Below are 21,884 nucleotides of genomic sequence, written 5' to 3' on the forward strand. Positions count from 1 at the left end.
AAACAACAAACGACATCATCATCATCATCATCCGATTCATATACAACTCTTTTTACCAAAATAAAATATATATACACAGTAACTGAGAATCTAATCCTCCTCTTCAAACCTAATTTACTATTTTTTTTTTTAATTGGTTTTAATTTTTATTTTTAAGCAGATGAATCATGTTCGATTGGCTGAATTTAGGTCCTTTTCAAAAAAAAAAATGTTATAATTTAAAAAAAACAATATATTTAGACGATAGGCAAAGAACCGAATCAAACCAAAAATTCATCAGATTTGAACCAAAGCAACCGAATGTTCAAATTTGACCAAGTATTAGTCACAGAGAGAGACACCTTGAATTCTGATTCTAATCCCACCTTTGGGATTACTAATCCTGATCCCTTTTAATAGTATTTGACTTTTGGTTTGCATTTTGGGTTGAAGAATTTATTAGTAGCAAAACAACAACAAAAATGAAGAAACTGTCAAGGTAGATTTTGGACATGATGATGGTTCCAGAGATGAGATGCGATCTCATCTCTTAACCTTAAACAATCTGCCACTTGTTCTGGAGCTGTAAACGAGCCATGTCCATCATGTCCCTCCATCTCTCCTTGAACCTCCTCTTCCTCTGATGCCTCTTCCGCCATTGTATCTTCTTCTTCTTCTTGGAACATCCTAAACACGAAATCATCTGGTTTCTCCAAGCGCACGTAGTTGTGCAACGCACACGCCGCAATCACCAGCTTCACTTGCGTCTGTAGAGGATACGGAGGAGCTGATAGTAAGATCGGGAATCTTTCTTTCAAGGCTCCAAAACTTCTGTCAATCGCTCGATGCAACAGCTTGTGCCGCTCGTTGAACATAGTCTCCTTTGATTCTTCTTCTCTTGAAACACCATGATACGGCGCCATGAAGCCTGGAAGACTCTGGTACTTGCTGTCCACAATGTAGTACTTTCCTGCAATCGATCAATCACATCATCTTCTTCTTCTTCTTCTTCTTCTTCTCAAAGACAAGCATATAAGCAAGAGGAGGATATACATAGATACCTTGAGGGACATGTAACTTGTGACGGCGAGTCAAAGCTGCAATGAGAACTTGTTGATCAGAAGCTGAGCCTTCCCAACCAGCTAACACGTAGTGGAACCTGAGATCAAAGGAAGAAGCCACGAGAACGTTCTGCGTAAGGAACCCATTGCTGTTGTTGCGGAATGGACCTTGCTCGTCGACTCCAACCATGACAGGTATGTGTATGCAATCAACGACTCCAACACAGTCTTTGAAGCAAGGATCGTCCTCTAGAGGAGAAATCGGAGCTGACTGGAAGAAATCCATGGAGATCGCCATGACCGCGTTCAACACGTTGTTGAAATGGCGGCTGATCGTCTCCCCAGAGTATCTGAACAGTTCTTGAACAGCTCGAGTTCGAAGGTTGTGACCGATGATGAACAGGAAGATGGCTAGTTGCTCCTCGACCTTGATTCGGTTCGTGTGGCGTAATAGGCCTCTGGTTTGAAGGATGTCGCATAGCTTGTAGAAGACAGGCTTATCCATTCGGAAATTCTCCAGACATTGTTCGTTTGGACCGTTGAGAATTCGGTATACGAACTTCTCGGAATCTGAAATTGGGACGTTGCTTACTTCTTTGGGCATACAGCTCGTAAGAGCAGCTTCTTCTTCTTCTTTGTCCTCTTCGCCGGAGATCTGCATAATAGAGGAGACGACGACTAAACCGCAGAGAAAAAGAAGAGAGAGAGAGATGAAGAGACAATTGGGTTTCGACGCAGTTTACACAATCTCGATCTGCAAATCAACAATGAAAGATAATTTCGAAATCAAAGGAAAACTGGAGGTAATGATTATATACATCGTGTGTTTTGCCCTCCATGTGTTCGACGGAATGTCTGTTTAGGGCAAAACAATTACATATATCATACTGAATATTTAAAAAATGCTTTCAATTTCCTTATAACTAAAACTGTATTTTATCTATTTTTGACAGAGTTATATGTATTTTATAGAAGTACGTATTCTTTCATAAAGAAAGGAAAAGATATTTGTGTGTTGCATATCAAGAGAACTCATGTTTCTACAAATATTATGAACTAAGAATAAGAATTCTTGAAGATAGTAACGATATGATTCCATCAAAAGAAAAGACAATGACGAAATGCTCACTCACTTGAAAACAAGAAATTGTACAACATAAATAAGCAATGTTAAATTCTCTCTCTCTCTCTCTCTAGTCTCTATTGGTAATGGGAAAATGATTCTTTTGGTACCGGGCCAATGCTAAGTCAGAGAGTGAGGGCGGTTCGGGCCATTGATAATGCTCCCTCATAGGATTGGTTTCCTCCGATGAACCCGCTCATGTGTACAAAGACGCAACCAGGGATCTCAGCAGTTTTAGAGAGTTCCTCATCTCTAAGGCCTCTCCATTGTTCAGGAAGAGCCTTTCGGTTCTCAAACCTGTCCGGTGCAACCGCCACTGCTTGAACTCTCCACTGGTTTCCTCGCTCGTCCTGTTTTTACATTTCATACACATTATATTTAGACATGCATCAACAAACCAACACAAATGATCTTTTACACTCCACTAATCCTAGTTTACATTCACATTTCTTCCTGAAAACCATTGGTTTGAACAAGTGCCTATTTAATCCCAAATGTAGCAACTGCATTGACATCCTACAAGCATATCTTAATATGGTACATAAAGGGTAACCTGGTAGATGACGTATTTGATGAGGGGTTCGATCTTCATCTCTTGCTCAAGCTCGAACAAGTGAAGCTTCCACTGCTCACCAGACAACCAGAGTTGGTCATAATCTTAAGACTCAGACTAGTACTACATACTAGTATCTATTAAGAGGAATGGAGCTTCCATGTACTTACAGGGCAAAATTTCTTCAACTCCATGATCTCACCACTAGGGTCTGTCTTGAATCTTTCTTCAAGACATTGCATCACAATTGATCTAGCAGGTAACCACGATCTTGCATGAAACCTTACACTCTACAACGCAATATAAAAACAAGCTCACCATAAGCTTATGCTCGTTTGAGAAACCTTTTGTGTCTCTTGGAACATATATATATATACGGTAGACATCAAACAGCTAGAAATCTTACTTCGAGGAACTCTTTCCCAGCCAGAGCCATTGCACGTTGGAAAGCCTCATTCTCCTTCTCCTGCGACTGGTCAGGGTCGATCCAATCCAGATTTAATCTTCCAATCCTTGAAGACAGATGTGTGTTGTTCACGTATCGTGGAGGCTTATCAGTATCATATCGATTTATTCCATTGTCCACCGCATCAATTGCCTGTCAAAGTTAAGAAACATAAAGTCAGCGAAACAAACAATAATGAAAAGAGAGATGACGAGTAATCAGTATGCAGAAAATGCCTAGACTGCAAGCCAACAATGATAGAAAGAAACCAAAATTTGAGTTGGAAAAGGAACAAGGTGCAATATACCTCCATGAAGCTCTTGTAGACAGCTAAAAACAACCGAAGAACATCAGGGTGATCTTGATCAACATTTAGTTCCTTAGCTATGATCTCCTTTCCAAAATGCTAAAAAAATAAAACATTCAGTATTTAATATTGACATCTTTCCGAGAAATCTCAGTGAGAATTAGAGCAAACACTAGCGTGTTATAGGTTTGTTTGTTTACCTTGTAAACGAGACCAGCACTACTGAGCTTGGTGTTAAAGCCATGTCCAAAGACCTCTTCAAACCCTTTCTGGTGATGATCATAACGGTCATGTTCCGCATCATAAACACCTCCAACATCAAGCACTGCATCAAGTTCTGCCAATATCTGCATATAAACTCCATCAACAATCTCTACATGTATAATACAGATTGCAGAGGGAATCGATATTCGCCTTTAGAATGATGGAAAGAGCCAAGTTTACAATTATTTGAAACCCTTAATTTTCAACAAACAAAAGAAAAACAAGCAGTCGATTTCTAGCAACTAAACAATCTTCTCATTACCCATTTCCACTTTAGCAATATATGTGAGCTCCAAAAATAGCAGCTCAGATTTGAAGGTGTTACCTTAGGGTCACGAGTACGGACGATATCGGCGCCGGAGAACTTATCGGCGAGGCGGATCATGAAGCAACCGAGAGCCTCGTCGCAGTGAAAGCTTCCATTATGAGTACCAACTCTCTTGACGGAAACCTCAGAAGGCGAAGGAGTAGTAGAGTAAACCCTAACGACGGCAGGAGGAGCCATTGATGCTACGAGAGGGAGAGGAAGACGAAGATGGAACGACAAGCTTCTGATTAAACCTTTCGTTACCGGAAACATGACGAGAATTGATAGATGTCAAATGGGCCGTCTACTACCTTTTATAAGACATAAAAAGTCTGGGCCCATGGGCCTGAACTTTAACTCCTTGTAGATTACTTACTTGATTTCAACTTGATTACTTGTTAACTCACCGAGTCGTTGAACAATAGTAGTAGCCAGTAGGTGGTAGTAAGTAAAGGTTATCAAATTTGAAGTATTAAGAAGACAAGAACAATTCAAAGACTTGAAACTGAAGCATTGCACTATATGACTCGGAATAGTGAAATTGTCTTAGCTATATTGCATTTCAGTTTCAAAGATTTCTTTTTATTCAAGTATTTGGGGTCTCTTACAAAACTAACCACCATCATCATCATCATCATCTATCCTCGTTTCTCTCTTCGTGTCTTTGGGGCTTTCTTTTTAGATTTTAATTGTCACTGTCTTTCTCCTTCAATGCAAAAATAAATTAAAAAATAACGTCCTTGTAAATTTCAGATCGAAAAAAGGGCTGCGGTAAAAAAAAATCCAATTATAATATTGGACTGGAAGGTTGAAGAGTATAATATTATAAAGAAGCAATTTATATTTTATACCTTGGAACGTTTGTCAAAATGTTTACGTTTCTTTGATGAAAAGTCTTCAGATGTGTCTCTAAAGAATCGAAGCGTCTGAACATCACCATTTGCAATGCTTGCTTCGAGCTACAAAAAAAAAAGGAGGAAAGATGATGTTACACAGAGTGTTTAAGTCGTTGAAGAAAGAAAGAATCAGAATCAGGGACCTGAACATGAATGATGCCCAAAACGATGCTTGTAATAGGCAACCAGCTATCTTCCGGGGAAATGGATAGATTTGAGCTGCAAAATTTTGTGAATACGAACTGTGAACACCACCCAAATTGACAAAATTCCTTAAACAAACATCTTGTTGCAGATTTGAATCATCAGAGATAATACCAATGTAACAAGACCTTTTCTCAAGTTCATCATAAGGCAAAATTAAGAAGATCCAAATAAAAAATGAGCTGAATGAATGATATAATATACCTCAAATAGGGGAGAATATAAACGAGAGCATACACAGCGTAACGTGTTTTTCCGGTGTCAAGCCAAGCGAAGACCCAACTCTGATCGAGAAGAAGGAGATGAATTTGTTTTAGGGTTTAGGATTCTTTTTCCCAAAAAAAAAAAAAGAAAAATTAGAGGAGGATCATTGAAATGTAACGAACCAGCCAATTGAAGTAAGGGATGAAGCTGATGATTCCCATGGCGGCTAATCTCATATCTGTTGAAACAATCGCAGAGTTCTCTTCTTCATCTTCGTCGACTCGCTTCGCCACCGGGAACACAAACGAGCTCAGGATGCACGCGCCAATGGCCGACGCGAGAGGCGCGTCCTGTGAAAACTCCGCTCTGCAAATCACTCGCTCGACTTTCCCCTTTTTACACAGCTAAGACGAAGAAGAAGAGACAAAATGTTGGCACATATATCGAAGAGAAAAACATACATTCAAGTCAACGAGATTGCTGCCTTTGATCGATCTCACCTTACCTTATCACGGTTCTGTAGGGGAAGCGACGAAAAAGAAGAAGACGAAGAAACAAGGCGGGGCTTGGTATAGAAAGAACCGGGGATTGAAAGCCAGCAGATCGACGGAGACGCCATGGATTTTTGGCTCGAGCTCGGTTCGGTGGATTACACGATCCTTCCCTCCTAGTATTGGGGAAAGTGACAGCAGATGATTGATTACCAGTGAGTGAGTGATCCGGCCCAGATACATCATCATGGGCCGTTAAACCCTATATACTTGTTGGCCCATTAGCCCAACATCTTAAAGCGGATGTTGCCAATTTATTTGTTGGTCCAATAGTTGCCAATTTTTGTTGTCAAAGGAAAGCATAATTCAGATTACATTTGGGAGACAAAATAGAAGAAGAAAAATTGTAATTTCCAGAGAAAATCATAGAGATGCTTCAGTAAAACATCTAGCTATGGTAATACAAAGACAGAACACTATGGCAAAATAATAGAAAGTGTAAAGATGGTTAACCGGTGATAATACCGGCTAAAACATCACTCTTCCCTCTTGCATAAATTGTGTAAACCAAACGTATCGCATCGAGCCATCCATCTAAAGACTCCCATGAATCCGCAACCTGTTTATGCAAATTCAAGTTTCCAATTCAAAGGATACGACTCTTTAAGCTTATTGTAATAAATGGTAATATGTATGTTGGTTTAGGAGGCTTACCAAGAAAACTGGGCCATGAATGGTATCAATGCAAAGACCAGCACCAGGAGGTAGAGTGAGATCAGCACAAGGCGTCACTGACACAATCTCTGTAATGTTCACTTTTACCGTCTTCTTCTCCACGTTTGTGTTCATTGCCTCTGATTTTCCTGACAGGTTTCTCCCCATTTCTCTTGCTTCAGGTTTCAGTACCTACACCGACCCCATGCGGATATTACTACTTTGGTTTTAGAATCTCTCTAGAAAACAATATCCATCTTTTTGCGTAATCTCTCATGATTAATCAACCACAAGCGGTTAAAAAGTAAAACTCTTTCGAATGATGGAGGAAACTCAAATTGAGAGAGAGTACCTGTAAAAGCCTCTCGTGATTGAGTTCAAACTCCGAGCGTTTCCAATCACTGTGCGGAGCGAGTGAGTTTCCCACGGGTGGTGCCGTTAGATATCCAACTTTAAGATGCGGTAGAGGTAGCTGCCAATATTTATTAAAATTTTACTTTTGCTGGTCATTTCCACAAATATATATCAACTTGATTGTGTGAAGTGATGGGTCATCAAAAGGTACCATGGAACGAACGAGCCTCAAAGCGCTGCTGTAAACCTGGACCAGGGAAAAGGTCAGCCTTGAAGCAATGAATGTAATTCTACCACTAATTCTTATTTAATAGCAATATGACTCAAACATCTCTGATTCCAGCACAAAGTTGGGGACAATAAGCTTACTGAATAACTTGGCTTCAACGAATGAGCCGCAGCAATGTAGATGGCAGATTGGCTGTATAACTCACCGGGAGGCATGTCTTTGCCGTTGCCTGAACCCCCAGTTCTAAGCGTGTCTTCTGCTAATCCATACTGTAATAGAGAGAAGAATCCACAGAGGTCAATTAACTGGATTGAAACTATAATCCTGCATGTAAAAGAACTGTCAAACATAACTGACCAGAACAGTTCCAAGGTTGTATATGGCTCGATGGAAATCAAATTGCAACCTGATTGCGGCCCGAAACTGTATGGAAAAACATGTACAAAGGAATAATAAGAAAACAATCATGCATATCAATGCAATTTTTACATTAGTCAAAGAGACGAGTAAGCACCTTGCTAATGGCAGTTCTGACAACTTTTTCCTTCTCTCTAGCAGGAACAATTTGACTGAGTTCCTAATGAAAAACCCAGAGAATATTCTAAGCTCTTTGCATTGTAATTTTTCTAGATAGGTACATCCTATGTCAGAACATATCATAGAGATAAACACATGTAACTCAGTTACCTGCAACGCCAGTCCCCAGTTGTTTAAGGCCTGCAGATAATTGATAGCTTAAATCATAAGTCAGTTAATCAAAAGACTACAATATAGAGCTAACCGATAAACGACACGCTTTTAAAAAAGACATCATATAGTTGACAAAGGTTTGGGTTCAAACAAACGATATTGTGAAGTTTGTACATCATATGAAAGACCATACCTGGGAACTGTTCCAGTTGAGCTGGACAGCTTTTTCATAGTTATTAGTCGCCTGAAATGAAAATGCCGAACACACTCTTCTTTAGAATTAGAAGTTGAGATCAAACCACAATAATTTCAGTTTTTCACAATTAGTAGGATAAGGTCCTGATAGTATGCAATATTACTTACTTGTTCCCATAGTTCTTCAGCTTCCTTTGTACGGCCCCGCATCTTTGCCCTATCAGAGATTGCGATAGCCCAGTTGTAGTAAGCCTATCAAAGAATCACACAAGTCATACATAAAAGTTGAAAGCCATTTATGAATTGAAAGTAACAATTATCTTGCAATTTGCATTTTGCATAAATCAGAAACAAAACTAACAGATCTATAATCCTATTTATACATACATCATAAAGCGTCGGGCAGAGACGGGTTGCCTCATCATACTTCTTACAAGCTTCCTCGAGCAAATCATCTTTAGAAGGTGAAACAGAATCTGGGCTGACATTGTCAGCACTTTCCTGTGGTGAAAATATGGCAGTGATGAATTTTAAAAATATTTCCAAAGGATATGCACAAAAAGAGTTCTGATAGGCCCCAAAGACAGACAGGTCTGAGTTCTTACAGAAATACTTATAATCTAATGCCTAGTGTTTATGAATGTATGTTTCAGCTTTCGACACTTGCAAGAAAGTTCTAGGCTGGATCAATTCACCTCCTTAATCACTTCCATATGAATATGTCAACCAAAGCCAATCACAAATGAGAGAGAGGGAGAGAAAGAGAGAGAACTTCTAAACACTAGAAAGTAAAGAAAACAGACCTGGAGAATAAGTGCCCAGTTGTATAATGCATCATGATCTTCTGGATTTCTCTCTATCGCACTAGCATACCTACAATGTTGCAGAATGACTTATAAAATCAGCGCCCAAATAGCAGGACATAAAAAGATAAAGCCTTGAATAAGCAATAAGCTCAATGAACCTATTTTCACTAAATCTCTGTATGTGTCAAGTTCCAAACATATCACAATCTAATTCATTGGTCAATCATCTAACTTTGAAAGAAAGTAAAAACTTTCCATGAACCACTAAAGCATGATTCCATAGCTAGTCTAGAAGATTAATCACGTGATAATAATAAGTGTTACGTACTTGCGGGCAGCGAATGCAAGAACACGCTGGCGAGATCGGCCCTCTTCGTCGTTAACTTGTATCCTATTAATCAGATCCATTGCAGGATTGTTCTCCGCTGGTTGAGAAGCACTCTCTCGACTGAGCATAATTTTTGTTTTCAAAGAGGAAAAATAGAGTTAATAAATGAAAAAAACTCATCATAACACAAAGGACAAACAAAAATTGACCAAATTTCCGAAAAGTAGTAACAATACGCATTTTTGAGCTCAATTTAGCTGAAATGGAAGAGAAAGAGAGAAAACCTAAAGGGAGAAACAGAACTATGAGGAGTCCCGTCTCCTTCCTCGCTTTTCAATTCGCTGAGAAGCTCTCTCATGGTAAATGTCTTGTTGCCTTCATCTTCTTTCTTGATAACAGAGGAGTGGGTTGTAGAAGATTCCTGATCGACCTCCGTCGACCGGATCGGGATCTCCTCCGATCCTCCCGGCGACAGATCCACATCGTTTATCTCCGGCTTCGCATCGGATTGTACTTCCTCCGGCTTCGCATCGGATTGTACTTCCTCCGGCTTCGCATCGGATTGTACTTCCTCCGGCTTCGCATCGGATTGTACTTCCTCCGGCTTCGCATCAGTTTCTAATTCCGGAGTCTCGTCGGTAAGTTTGGCCTCAGTTTGGAGTTGGTGATGGTGGTCGGATTGTGGTTCCGCAATCGGATGCTGCTCGGTTTCGGGTTCAACTGGTGCCTCTCCATTATGCAATTGAGGATCTTCAACGGTATCCGCCATGGTTGCAATATCTTACAGACTGATCAAAATAAGAAATCCAAATCCAAGGAAGAAGAGATCTGTTCTTGTTGTAATGGGAACCGAAATGTTTTAAACCGGACCCGGACAATGAACCGAAACACCATCGAGTCGACCGCGGTTCGACCGGAGATGAATAAACTAAAACATTTTTATATATTTGAGAATATAGGTCAAAAACATTAAATTTTGCATTGGACTGAGGTTTCCATTTAACCAACATAATATTTATTAGCATAACTTAATGAAATGTTTGGTCAGAAATTAGCACCAAAAAGTAAGCCAAATGTATAGATTAATATATATATATATGTATATGTATAACATGAATAATTATAATTATAAAATTAATATTTTATATATTAAAATGGTTATAAATCTCTAATGACAAAATAAATTAATAACATATCATATCAATTAATCTTAGTTATTTTTATCACTATTCTCTTTATTTTTTTCACATAATACAGTAAATCTTCATCAAATTTTAAAGAATCCCAAATTATATAGTTTAATCAAAAATATATATCAGTAACTAAAACAAAAACCAAAATATTTAATCTACTAAAAATTACTATCAGATTTTTGTGGGTTTGTTTCTTCATCATCTTTGGAATATTTTTCAGCAAAAGCCTTTTCTAATTCATCATAAAAAGTTAAAACAAAAACCCTACATTTTAATCTTACAAAACTACAAACAAATCTTATATTTCATTTATTAATCTTTTGAAGATATAACTTTTTGAATTTGTTCAAAATTATTCTAAATTGCAACTCACCGGTTAAACCGCTACTTAGGTCATAAATTAATTAATCTTGTAGCATAGAAAATCTAGGCTCTCTTTCTACATTAAGCTTTAGCTTGCGTCGCCATCCCACACTTCACGATATATGAGACTACTTATCTTCATAAACCATCTAGTTATATACATACAAAAAACCATTTTAAAAAAAAACAAATAAAATTGAGAAACCACTAACCTTAAACTCGATGTTCTTCTTTCTTAGTTGGGGTTTCTCTTGAAATTGTGCATTGGGTGTCATATATCCATGTCAATGGAGAAAAATTCTGAAAATAGGTATTGAGGCCTTGCTAGATATGAATAACTAAACTCCTTCTTTCATGTGCATGCTATGTCTATCAAAATCACATCTGTTATATATCCACTATTGCAACTTTGAATATCATTATTGCTGCAAAGTAGCATATTTGAAGACATCTGTAATTGTATGTCTTTTCTTATTTGTTGGAGCTGAATGTAGTATATTGCAATTATAAATTTCTCTCAAATCTTTTGGATGTAGCTTCTGATATGCCTTTTTGGGAAATAAATCCACATACAAAAGATGAATGTGTTTTTAAACCACTATTGTAATAATATTTATAATTTGCACAAATTTCACACACCATGGTCCAACACTCAAACTAGTTTTAGCAATTTGTATGGCTTTAACCTAATAACATTAAATAATACTCGTTAAAGCATTGTCAGTGTCATTGTTGGTAGATAATAATTATGCCTTGAGGGTTTAAATTTTGTCTCTTATGGTTTCTTTGTATTTGTACTTATCAACTTTGTGAGCGTCTATACTCTGGATTGTATTAATGTATTTTTATATTATGATTTGCTTGTTCTTTCAGAGCAGAAGGCGAAAGATGAGATGCTGAAGAACTTCGAATTCGATCTCAACATTCAATTGGCCTAGACTCGATGTTTCTACACAATTGGTGATTTTTTCCAAAGTGAACTTCTAGGGCTTACGATTTGGTATACTATTCATTGTGTATAAATAGAAAGTGTCAAGAAAACTTATCGTTTTCTTATATACATAACAAAAAAAAAAAACTTAAAAGAATTCAAAAGCTATTTTATTATTCATTGTATTGTGCTTTTTTTTATCTAAGTTTCGTTGTGTGTTGGATCAAAGCCCAACTGCTGCTTTATTTTTGATGGATCCATTTTGTTGTGATTAGTGTCCAAAGCACCACCAACTCTTGTTGATCATCATCGCTGTAGATTCATATGATGACCCGAAGCCCCTGGGATTTGATCGTATCTGCATCTGTTAACTCCAATGGGGACTACTAGCTAGGAAAATGATTCCTTGAACCAAAGTGAAGATCTTACATTCCAAAGATATATACCCGAGAGCAAGACGAGGGGTGAGCCAGAGACCTTTTGTATAGTTCAAAGAGAAGAAATCTCTAACAAGACCACCAAGAGAAGATCCTCTATCAGCATACTCAACCTCATAGTTACATTGCTCTGGAGTCTCACATCTGTGGTTACCATTCAAATGCAACGCATTACAAAGTGGATCGTTGCAAGGAATTAGATCGTTGCTAGGCTGATAAAGTGGATGAGGTGCCTGAAACCAAAATTAGCTAATATGTATTATGATTCTTCAAGAAAGTTAACAGAAAATATTAAGTGTTTATATTTGTTTGAATCAGGCAAAAGAACCAATTAATTGGGTGTCATATCCATGTCAATAGAGAAAAATTTTGAAAAATAGGTATTGAGGCCTTGCTAGGTATAAATAACTAGACTTCTTCTTTCATGTGCCTGCTACGTAAATCAACATCACATATGTTATGTATCCCCTATTACAATTTTGAATACCATTATTGCTGCAAAATCTCATATTTGAAGATATCTGTAATTGTATGCCTTTTTCATTTGCCGGAGCTGAATGTAGTAAATTGCAGTTATAAAGTTCTCTCAAATCTTTTAGATTTTGCTTTTGGTATGCTTTTTTGGGAAAGAAATCTACATACAAAAGATGAATGTGTTTTTAAACCACTATTGTAATAATTTTCATAATTTGCAAAAATTTCACACACCATAGTCCAACACTCAAACTAGTTTTAATAATTTGTATAGCTTAAACCTAATAATATTAAATAATACTCGTTAAAGTATTGTCAGTATCATTTTTTTTCTTTGAATTTTCTTTCTAATCAATAACCTACAAACATTAAATTTTTCATTTGACTAGGGTTTCAGTTGACCAACATAATATTTATTAGCATAACTTAATGAAATGTTTGGTGAGAAATTAGCACCAAAAAATAAATCAAAACAAGTATGAAGATTAATATATATATATATATATATATAGATGTCTAACATGAATAACAATAATTATAAAGTTAATATTTTAAACTAAAGAATTATATTAAAATTGTAATGAATCACTAATGGCAAAACTAAACTAATAACATATCAATCAATCAATCTTAGTTCTTTTTATCACCATTCTCTTTATTTTCTTCACATAACACAGTGAAATCTTCATCAAAATTTAAAGAATCACAAATTACATAGTTTAATCAAAAATATCTATCAGTATATAAGTACAGTAAAGAAAAACCAGAATGTTTAATCAACATGTCAAAAATCACTATCAGATTTTTGTGGGTTTGTTTCTTCATCATCTTTGGAATATTTTTCAGCAAAAGCTTTTTCTAATTCATCATAAAAAGTTAAACTACATTTTAATCTTACAAACCACAATCAATTATTTTATTTCATTTAATGGTCTTCTGAAAACCAAACTTTTAACTTTGGTCACATCTACTCAGGTCAAAAATTAACCGGGTTTTTATGCGGTGGATATTTACATTAAACATGAACTAGATTTTTTGGTGAGTCACCGGATATACCAGTCCAAACGTGGATCTGGGTCAAGTTTAAAAACATTAACAAAGGATGGTTTATTTTATTGTTTAAAAAATATGTTTGAAAAATGTTAAATACCGTTTTTATTTTTAAACAAAATAACTTTAAGATTTGATATAATTCTGAGCAGTACTAAGGCAATGAATCTTGTAGCAGAGCTTGAACCAGTTGAAGATGAAACAGAAGCGGAGAAGAACCTTGTTGTACTAGTTGAACGAAGGCTTGAGCTAGATCAAAGAAACTTAAAGAAGCTCAAAGAGACAAAGTATGGCCTATTAATTTGACCAAGTTACTTGGGCCTGAAGGGAGAAGAAGTGTTTACAACCACTCTGATTTTGATACAAGTCTAAAAAAATAAGTAAAATGGACTTGTGATCCATTTGCACTCTTTTTCTTTATTTTTAGTTTTGTTCCAATAGGTTTTCCAAATCGTTTCTGAATAAAACAAATTGAATCACAATTAATCCAGCCCATGAAGATTTCGACCAAGCACTTCAAGAGTCATTCAAGTGATATTCAACCTTAGTCATTATGTTTAGTTTTGGTTCTTTAATGCCTTTAATATTCGTGCATTTGCTTTGTTTTTAGAACATTTCTAGTCTTTATAAACTCATTTAAAGTCTTTATAAACCAAATAAACAACCATCTTTTTATTGAAATACTTGAGAGTGATTCTCTATTGTTTTTTTTGAACATTTTCGATTACTTGTGCGTAATATCCAAGCAATTACGTACTCTTGGTTTGTCTAGGTATGTCATATCCTAGGAATCAAATTAGGAATATCAAAAGTGTTCCGCAACCCATGTACTTCTCCTGTCTCTCCTGGTTGTTCTTCTTTTGAAACTCAAGTGAAGAATTGGGAAAAATCTCCCAAGGTTTGACCCATATTTCCTCAGCGTTAATGGCGGAAGCCCTAGCGGTTATGAAAGCTGTCTCCTATGCAGCAAGTTATTATTCTCGAGCATTGGTGGTGCTCTCTCTGATTCTCAGGTTCTAATTAACTATCTAAGAACCGGCAACTTCTCGAAGGAGAAACGTTGTTGCTGACTTCTTAGCTAAGGAAGCACTTGTAACATTAAATAATTCCTCCTTTGTTCGAGAGTAAAATGCTATATAATCATTGTTCGAACAAAAAAAAAAAGATCAAGTCAAAATCCAAATCGCGGAAGAAGGTTTACTGTAGATGAGTCAAAGTGTCAAACGACATCGATGAAGACGTTTACAAGCGTTTTAGGACCATTTTGTTTCACATTTTAAGTGACAATAACAATTGAACACTAACAAAAAGTGCAACAAGTAAAGTGATAAGAGGCACTTAAGAGTGAGATTAAAGTCACACTCGGATCAGATCTTGTCGTGAAGATTGACGACCAAGTCATGAGCATCGTCAAGAAGTTTCCAAACATCAAGACGACCAGCCATGCTATTACATTCCTTCATGATCTCATCCATCCCACTGTATTTCTCTATGATCGTCTTTCTCCTCTGCAACACGCTTGCCGCGATCGCATAGAGCAACAAATCTTCCGTGGGCGGTGCCCGTAACCGGATTCTCCCCCAAGTCGCCTTTGCAATCCCGGTTCGTATGGCTGCTTGATCCGCCCACATTACCTCCCATAGACAAAGCGTCTGCTCAAAGGTTAGTTCTCGTCTGAACAGAACCACCACCATACGGTATACAAAGAAGCAGTCTCCTGCTTCCAGGTTCTCCAAGTGTCGGTACAAGCGAATGTCCTTGAATTGTATGATTTTCGACACCATTGAGAGCTGTCGCCTGATTCCAACCTCGTCTAGCCGGAAATTATGCCGTGCTTTGCTCATGAACCCAACAAAGCACCAGAATGCTAAGACGTCGTCTTCAATTACTGCGATTAACGGAGATAGTAAGTCGCTCATTCCTTGACAGTAGCCGGTTTCTGGGTCATAGACTGCATAGGCTTCAAGGATACCGACCAGGCGGGCTGCGTGGAAGATCCGACAGGGCTCCAAGTGGTCGTAGTCATTGAGACCAACCTGTGTGGCTATTCCCCGGGCTTTTGTCTCAGAGACAGCAGCTTGAGACGGTGAGTAGGGCACCCACTCGTCATTTGCTCTCACTGCATCCAGGCGGATAATTCTCTGCCATGTTGTGACGAAATCCTCATCTGCCTGAGTTTTTGGCTTCGATGGAGACGGATTGTCTTTTTCTGAGTTAACTGAATTGTGGTGGCTTTCTGCTTCTTCCTTCTCTAAAAGCGGTGAAGTCTCCGTTTCTTCAGAGTTGATTGAGTCTGAGTCATTAGCAGCATTATCTTCAGTGGTGACATCACTCTTTTCACAATCCTCATCCTGCAGAACCGATTCGTGATTCAACTTCTCTGATTCTTCTACTGGGATGGATCTTGTGGAACTATCGACTTCTTCAATATGATGGGAATCAAGAACCTGACTATCTTCGGTGTTGCTGCTCTGAGCTGTATGCTTTGAGTCACAGCCATTTTCATTGCGATCATGAATCTCGCGACACTGTCTCCTCAAGTTTTCATATTCCTTCCTGCAGGATTTACATATACATTTATAAAGGAGCCACTTAAGAACTGACACAAAATCTAAGTGATAGGAGTTCCCAAACTACTACTCTTATTCCTAGTCTTGTGGACACATTGAACAAGTCACTAACCAGCTGCCATCTAACGGGAACAGAGAAAAATGGGAAATTTAAATACTGGTAGAAAGGGAGAACCCATGAAACTCTCCATAAGTATAAGCGAACGTACTGTTTCTGCTGTCGGATAGAATCTCTTTCTTCTTTGGTGCTGTTTAAGTCATACCTGTGAGAGTTAAAAAAAAAAAGGTTACAATGTGCTAGATGATAAATACCTTACACAGGGGTCATTAATCAAAGTACACTGGATGTATAGAGATGGCCGTTGAAATTTGGGTACGGAGAAGCTAGGGGCTAGTCTTATAAATCTCTGGGAAGAAAAACATAAAGGCGACTCTGAGACTCTCCCATTTGAATCTCCTCACTCCTATTTAATAAACAGTTTACTGCTGTGCAATCTCTTCTACCTTAAACCTATATGACATCCATAACCAACCCCATAGAAAAATTTACACTTCAACATTTAAAACATGCATGAGTAACAAACCTAGGGCCGAACAGAAAAATTCCCATGGTAGTCGAGAACTATATCATTGGGTCGAATCCTACTTCAGCACTAGATACGTAGAAGAAAAAACAATGACAAAGATGCTGATTCTTACACTCCAAGGAGGAACGGCCAAACTTCTGGTCTGATGCTTGGATTCACACCCTGAAAAACAAAAATAGGAATTAATATTTAACAGCATAAGGGGAAAATTTGGTTAAAATCAGTGTGTCAAAAGTTATCAAAACGTAGCAACACTCATTGAAGCATATAATTTTCTTATTTAGAAACATACCGCACTGCGAACTTTCTTCAAAAATTTGACACCTCCATCACTGAGTCGCCCTTCCTCTGTAAAAAAATCATTCCACTGTTTGGGTTGAAGAGCATGCTTTCTTCTCCTCAGTGACCAAGGTGATCCAATGCTTCCTCTGAAGAAGTAGATGAGCAGGAAATGAGCAATTTCACTTTAAATGTAGAAAGGAAAAAATTACATAAACCAAATTTGGTGATAAAAAGCTTTCTTCGAACAAATAAGACAGGCTAAATAGTACATGTTATGTCCTATGTTCATATATGTTAAATAAAAAAAAAAAGATAATCAAGTGTCAATGGAGTTCGACGCAAATGAGAAGACCTAAGACTCTTAAGTCTAAACCACTTCATTAGTAATTAAACAGAAACAGCCCAAGAGATACCAGGAATTGGAAGAAAATTAAAAGAACCAGAAGGCACAAGACCATATAGCCTAAGTCAGGCTGCACTTAAAACGATTTCAACTGTTCGTGGTAATACTGCAAAGCAAGAAACACATATACAAAGCTTGGGGAGTTCACTATAGAGAGTTCCCTGAGGTCTTTATGCATGAGACTTGCCCATAGGAAAACAGAAACCAAGCTTCCTTTCTTAGAAAAAAACTCCGGCAGTTCCCTATGGACCAAAGAGCATAGTAACCCACACACCATTCAAAAGAAAACCCAACAAACAACCTAAAAGTAAACATTAGAGATTGGTATTATTCTCTGATTATATTACAAAGGGCTTTGGTGATTGGAGACTCAACCATTATACGTATCAGAGCCTATGAGTATAGAATTCAGAGATCCTATGGCAAGGACAATGATCAGCCTAAGAGTCTTACAACAGTCTGTGATTAGTGATGGTATTCCGAGTTAGTGAACATTGGGCCAAGAGCTCAATCACTATAATCTAACTAACAGCTTACGTTATTTATTTTGCTGAGGCTAAAGAGAAGCATTGTGGAACTTATAAGTCTCAGTGTTATAACAGTAGAAATAATCTGGTGAGAGTAACAATAACGATTTATCTTCCCTATCAAATCTATGGGGTAAGCAAACCACTACTTAAACTTAGCATGAAAAAATAGTGAAGAAGCTTTGCTTCTCTCAATTAGAACAGAATCAGATATTTGGTTTTTCATTTCCGATACCTACGGGAGTAGACGACGGTGAAACCCAAGGCGAGACCGGCCATGACGGTGACCGCGACAGCTAAACCAACATTGGAAGGAGCAATAGCCGACGACCATAATCCGCCGGAGTATCCATTCCTCGAGGCGCCACCGCTGCTACCGTCAGCAAAGACGATCCATCTCCCGCCGAGGATCGGCGAGAAGAAGAAGATCACGGCGAGGAGAAAAGATGCCGGCGATGCGACGGACCGAGTAGCCGCCAGTTCATCGGTCTTCGTCAATCGTAGTCGGCCGAACATCATATCCCCAAAACGAAGGGAGGGATTGGCTCACTTTCTTGCTCCAAGATTTCTTGTGATTCTCAGAGTAATCATATCAATTTTGCTGAACAAGAAGAGATTCTTCTCCTCCACAACCGAAATGAAATTGATTTTTGATTTTAAGAAGTAAGTCGACGGTGGATTTTTATGAATTGGGCCCATTTGAGTTAATAGGCCTTCATACAGTTGGGTCATACTATTTTCTTGGTTGAAACATTTTGAGGTTGGTCCGGTTTGATTTTCGGTTATGACAATTGGTTTTTAGGAAAAGACAAAAAGAAAAAAAAAAAAAAAGTAGTAAATGGAGCTGTTCACAAATTGAATGATTATAGCAGTGAATGTTGCAAAAAGATAAAGTCCTTTTAGAGAAATCAGAAAACTCATCCAATCCAAAAGACTATCTTGTCTTCTCTCTGCAAAAAATCCTGTCATTACTCTCTTAAACCCTTTCGCCTTTCGAATCTCCCTTTTTGCTCTTTTTGGCTCTCTTCTTCTTCATCTTCTTCTCTCTTCAATGATTCCTCTCTCAGAATTTCCCTCCATTTCCCATGACCGCAAAACGCATCGACAGAGATTTCCCCTCTTCCGGCGATCCCTCCGCCGTAAAACGCCTTAAAGACCTCCACTTTTCCGAAGATGATACCACACTCGAAGACGACGACGGCGGCGCAATCAACCTCCTTAGCCTACTGCTCCGATGCGCCGAATACGTCGCGACGGATCATCTCCGTGAAGCCTCGACCCTCCTCTCCGAAATCTCCGAGATATGTTCTCCGTTCGGCTCCTCTCCGGAGCGAGTCGTCGCCTACTTCGCCCAGGCACTGCAAGCGCGCGTGATCAGCTCCTACCTCGCCGGAGCGTGTGCTCCACTCCCGGAGAGTCCCCTCCTCACCGTTTTCCAGTCCCAGAAGATCTTCGCCGCCTTGCAGACGTTCAACTCCGTGAGCCCTCTGATCAAATTCTCCCATTTCACGGCGAATCAAGCAATCTTCCAGGCGCTTGACGGCGAGGATTCCGTCCACATCTTCGATCTCGACGTGATGCAAGGCCTTCAATGGCCTGGGCTCTTCCACATCCTCGCTTCCCGTCCTCGAAAACTCCGATCCATCCGAATCACCGGATTCGGCTCTTCCTCCGATCTCCTCGCCTCCACTGGCCGGAGACTCGCCGATTTCGCGGCCTCCTTGTCCCTCCCGTTCGAATTTCATCCAATCGAAGGCAAAATCGGAAACCTAATCGATCCGAGCCAACTCGGGACGAGACCCGGCGAGGCTGTGGTAGTTCATTGGATGCAGCACCGGTTATACGACGTCACCGGGAGCGATCTGGATACATTAGAGATGATACGGAGGCTGAAGCCGAACCTGATAACGATGGTGGAGCAGGAATTGAGCTGCGACGATGGAGGAGGAGGAAGCTGCTTTCTAGGGAGATTCGTGGAGGCGTTGCATTATTACAGTGCCTTGTTCGACGCGCTTGGAGACGGATTAGGCGAGGAGAGTGGAGAGAGATTCACGGTGGAGCAGATCGTGCTCGCGACGGAGATAAGGAACGTAATAGTCGGAGGAGGAAAGAGGAGGAGGAGGATGAGGTGGAAAGAGGAGCTGAGTCGGGTCGGGTTTAGACCCGTTTCGCTTCGGGGCAACCCGGCGACGCAAGCGGGTTTGTTGTTGGGTATGTTGCCGTGGAATGGGTATACGCTGGTCGAAGAAAATGGAACCCTCCGTCTTGGCTGGAAGGATCTCTCTCTTTTGACTGCTTCCGCTTGGCAATCTCACCCGTCTGATTGATTTTACGATCTCCCATGTTTATTTTTTTCTTTCTGTAAACATTTTTTTTTTTCCCTTTCTTCTACACTTTATTGTTGTTTTAAAGAATAACGAAAAGGTTGGAGAAAGTTAATTTTAAATAATCATGAATGTTATGATTTTTTAAGAAAAACACGGAATTACTATAATTCTGTAATTACTAAAGTTTTAGGAATGTGTTAACTGTTAACACAGGGGCGAGCCTATTAGTTGGAGTGTGAATTTAGAGTTGGATGTATTGTATAGACGACATTAGGTTCTTAGTAAGCTTGGCTGAATGTAGTTGTAAGATTTAGGCCCTGTTTCGCTTAGATGGTGCATCTAGATTTTGCATTTAGATCAGCATCTAGATACAAAATCTGGATATTGTTTGTTTAGAAAACTAGGTTTTGCATTTTTAGATACTAAATTGTTCGTTTCTAAATTTAGAAAAATAGTTGGATGCAAAATATATCAAATGACTAAAAAAGACATATTTTTGAATATTATTTTTAATAAATGATATATTTATCAAATTAAGTTTTAGATAATACATAAATTTTTTTTTTTTGCATTTTTTGTGGGAAAACATAATTTTGTATATTTGACGGGAACAATTTTTACTGAAATTTTGATTTTTGATGGAAAATCAAGATATTGTGTTTTTGGCGTAAAATCGAGATTTTACGTTTTCGGCGAGAAACCGAAAGTTTTTGTTTTCGGCGAGAAATCGAGATTTTTTTGTTCTTGGCGAGAAATCGAGATTTTACGTTTTTTGGTGAGAAACCGAGAGTTTTCGTTTTTGGCGAGAAATCGAGATTTTGCGTTTTTGGCGAGAAACTTAGATTTTTCGTTTTTGGTGGAAAATCAAAATTTTGTGTTCGTATATAACTTTGATCCGGTTTCTTAGCTGTAAATCAAGTACTATTTCTGACTTTGAGAATTAGCAGTAATATATCCCAAAAATTGTATCATAGATAATTAAAATGTATAACATAGATAATTAAAATGTATCATCATAACAAAAGTTATAAATAGCAAAAATTTAAAAACATTCAAGTAGCATTCAAATAACACAAAGTTTTTAAAGTTTACATAGTAAAAGAAAAAATAGTAATAGAGAAATTAATTTATCTTCATATTCATGTGCTATTCATTTTCATATTTTTCTCTCACAATCTAAAATAAAAAAGTTATCATGTAATATGAAATTAAACCAAAACTAATTTTCAAACATAATTGAAACGAAAAAATGAATACATGTCCAGAGATTTCTAAACTGATTCTTATCTCATCTAAACTTCACACTTAATATGATCATGGCTGGAATTCAATATGGATCTTAAAATAATATCATTAGTATTAATGATGATGGGCTTGAAACTTTGATATAACAAAGTTAATTTTTAAAAAAGTTAATTTTTTAAAAAGTTATTTTAAAAATAAATAAATACTTAACAAACGGATATCGGATATCCGTTTTCAAATTTTCTATTATCCCGATCCGTATCTGAAATAACTGAATACTTAATTTCACTATTCATATCCGTATCCGAACTACACAGATATTCGTTATTACGGATTGGATCGGAG

General features: G+C 38.0%; 6 protein-coding genes across 8 annotated transcripts; 1 reads left to right on the plus strand and 5 right to left on the minus strand.

Annotated features, from left to right (window-relative positions):
- Positions 1-419: 419 nt before the first annotated feature.
- Positions 420-1,784, minus strand: LOC112088530. Its single transcript, XM_024158902.1, has 2 exons — positions 1,041-1,784; positions 420-949 (listed from the first exon to the last, which is right to left on the minus strand). The coding sequence occupies exons 1-2, from the start codon at positions 1,699-1,701 to the stop codon at positions 474-476; spliced, it is 1,137 nt and encodes a 378-aa protein (XP_024014670.1). The 5' UTR covers positions 1,702-1,784; the 3' UTR covers positions 420-473.
- Positions 1,785-2,089: 305 nt separating this feature from the next.
- On the minus strand, positions 2,090-4,549 carry LOC18022799 (UPF0160 protein MYG1, mitochondrial). 2 transcript variants are annotated; one of them, XM_024158909.1, is made up of 8 exons: positions 4,416-4,549; positions 4,058-4,293; positions 3,669-3,815; positions 3,469-3,567; positions 3,123-3,314; positions 2,887-3,006; positions 2,717-2,788; positions 2,090-2,513 (listed from the first exon to the last, which is right to left on the minus strand). In XM_024158909.1, the coding sequence occupies exons 2-8, from the start codon at positions 4,235-4,237 to the stop codon at positions 2,289-2,291; spliced, it is 1,035 nt and encodes a 344-aa protein (XP_024014677.1). In that variant the 5' UTR covers positions 4,238-4,293; positions 4,416-4,549; the 3' UTR covers positions 2,090-2,288. The 2 variants fall into 2 exon arrangements, with proteins under 2 accessions (XP_024014677.1, XP_006405290.1); XM_006405227.2 differs by lacking the exon at positions 4,416-4,549 and having other exon boundaries at positions 4,058-4,368.
- A 25-nt stretch (positions 4,550-4,574) lies between these two features.
- On the minus strand, positions 4,575-6,018 carry LOC18022800. Of its 2 annotated transcripts, none has more exons than XM_006405228.2 (6): positions 5,849-6,018; positions 5,526-5,747; positions 5,344-5,423; positions 5,079-5,154; positions 4,891-4,998; positions 4,575-4,745 (listed from the first exon to the last, which is right to left on the minus strand). In XM_006405228.2, exons 1-6 carry the CDS (start codon positions 5,960-5,962, stop codon positions 4,725-4,727), a joined length of 621 nt encoding a protein of 206 aa, XP_006405291.1. In that variant the 5' UTR covers positions 5,963-6,018; the 3' UTR covers positions 4,575-4,724. The 2 variants fall into 2 exon arrangements, with proteins under 2 accessions (XP_006405291.1, XP_024014678.1); XM_024158910.1 differs by having other exon boundaries at positions 4,664-4,805.
- Positions 6,019-6,224: 206 nt separating this feature from the next.
- LOC18022848 (protein HLB1) lies at positions 6,225-9,952 on the minus strand. The gene is made up of 14 exons (XM_006405229.2): positions 9,435-9,952; positions 9,151-9,270; positions 8,820-8,889; positions 8,404-8,517; positions 8,185-8,268; positions 8,015-8,065; positions 7,819-7,848; positions 7,646-7,708; positions 7,489-7,554; positions 7,272-7,400; positions 7,114-7,149; positions 6,901-7,020; positions 6,549-6,740; positions 6,225-6,453 (listed from the first exon to the last, which is right to left on the minus strand). Exons 1-14 carry the CDS (start codon positions 9,917-9,919, stop codon positions 6,343-6,345), a joined length of 1,671 nt encoding a protein of 556 aa, XP_006405292.1. The 5' UTR covers positions 9,920-9,952; the 3' UTR covers positions 6,225-6,342.
- Positions 9,953-14,769: 4,817 nt separating this feature from the next.
- LOC18022849 (small G protein signaling modulator 2) lies at positions 14,770-18,591 on the minus strand. The gene is made up of 5 exons (XM_006405230.2): positions 18,203-18,591; positions 17,048-17,183; positions 16,868-16,917; positions 16,378-16,431; positions 14,770-16,154 (listed from the first exon to the last, which is right to left on the minus strand). The coding sequence occupies exons 1-5, from the start codon at positions 18,484-18,486 to the stop codon at positions 14,966-14,968; spliced, it is 1,713 nt and encodes a 570-aa protein (XP_006405293.1). The 5' UTR covers positions 18,487-18,591; the 3' UTR covers positions 14,770-14,965.
- A 300-nt stretch (positions 18,592-18,891) lies between these two features.
- On the plus strand, positions 18,892-20,430 carry LOC18022850 (scarecrow-like protein 23). The gene has a single exon (XM_006405231.2). It carries the CDS (start codon positions 19,053-19,055, stop codon positions 20,292-20,294), a length of 1,242 nt encoding a protein of 413 aa, XP_006405294.1. The 5' UTR covers positions 18,892-19,052; the 3' UTR covers positions 20,295-20,430.
- The last annotated feature ends 1,454 nt before the right edge of the window (positions 20,431-21,884 follow it).

This window comes from Eutrema salsugineum, unplaced genomic scaffold, assembly GCF_000478725.1.
Source record: "Eutrema salsugineum unplaced genomic scaffold, Eutsalg1_0 scaffold_14, whole genome shotgun sequence".
Taxonomy (NCBI): Eukaryota; Viridiplantae; Streptophyta; class Magnoliopsida; order Brassicales; family Brassicaceae; genus Eutrema; species Eutrema salsugineum.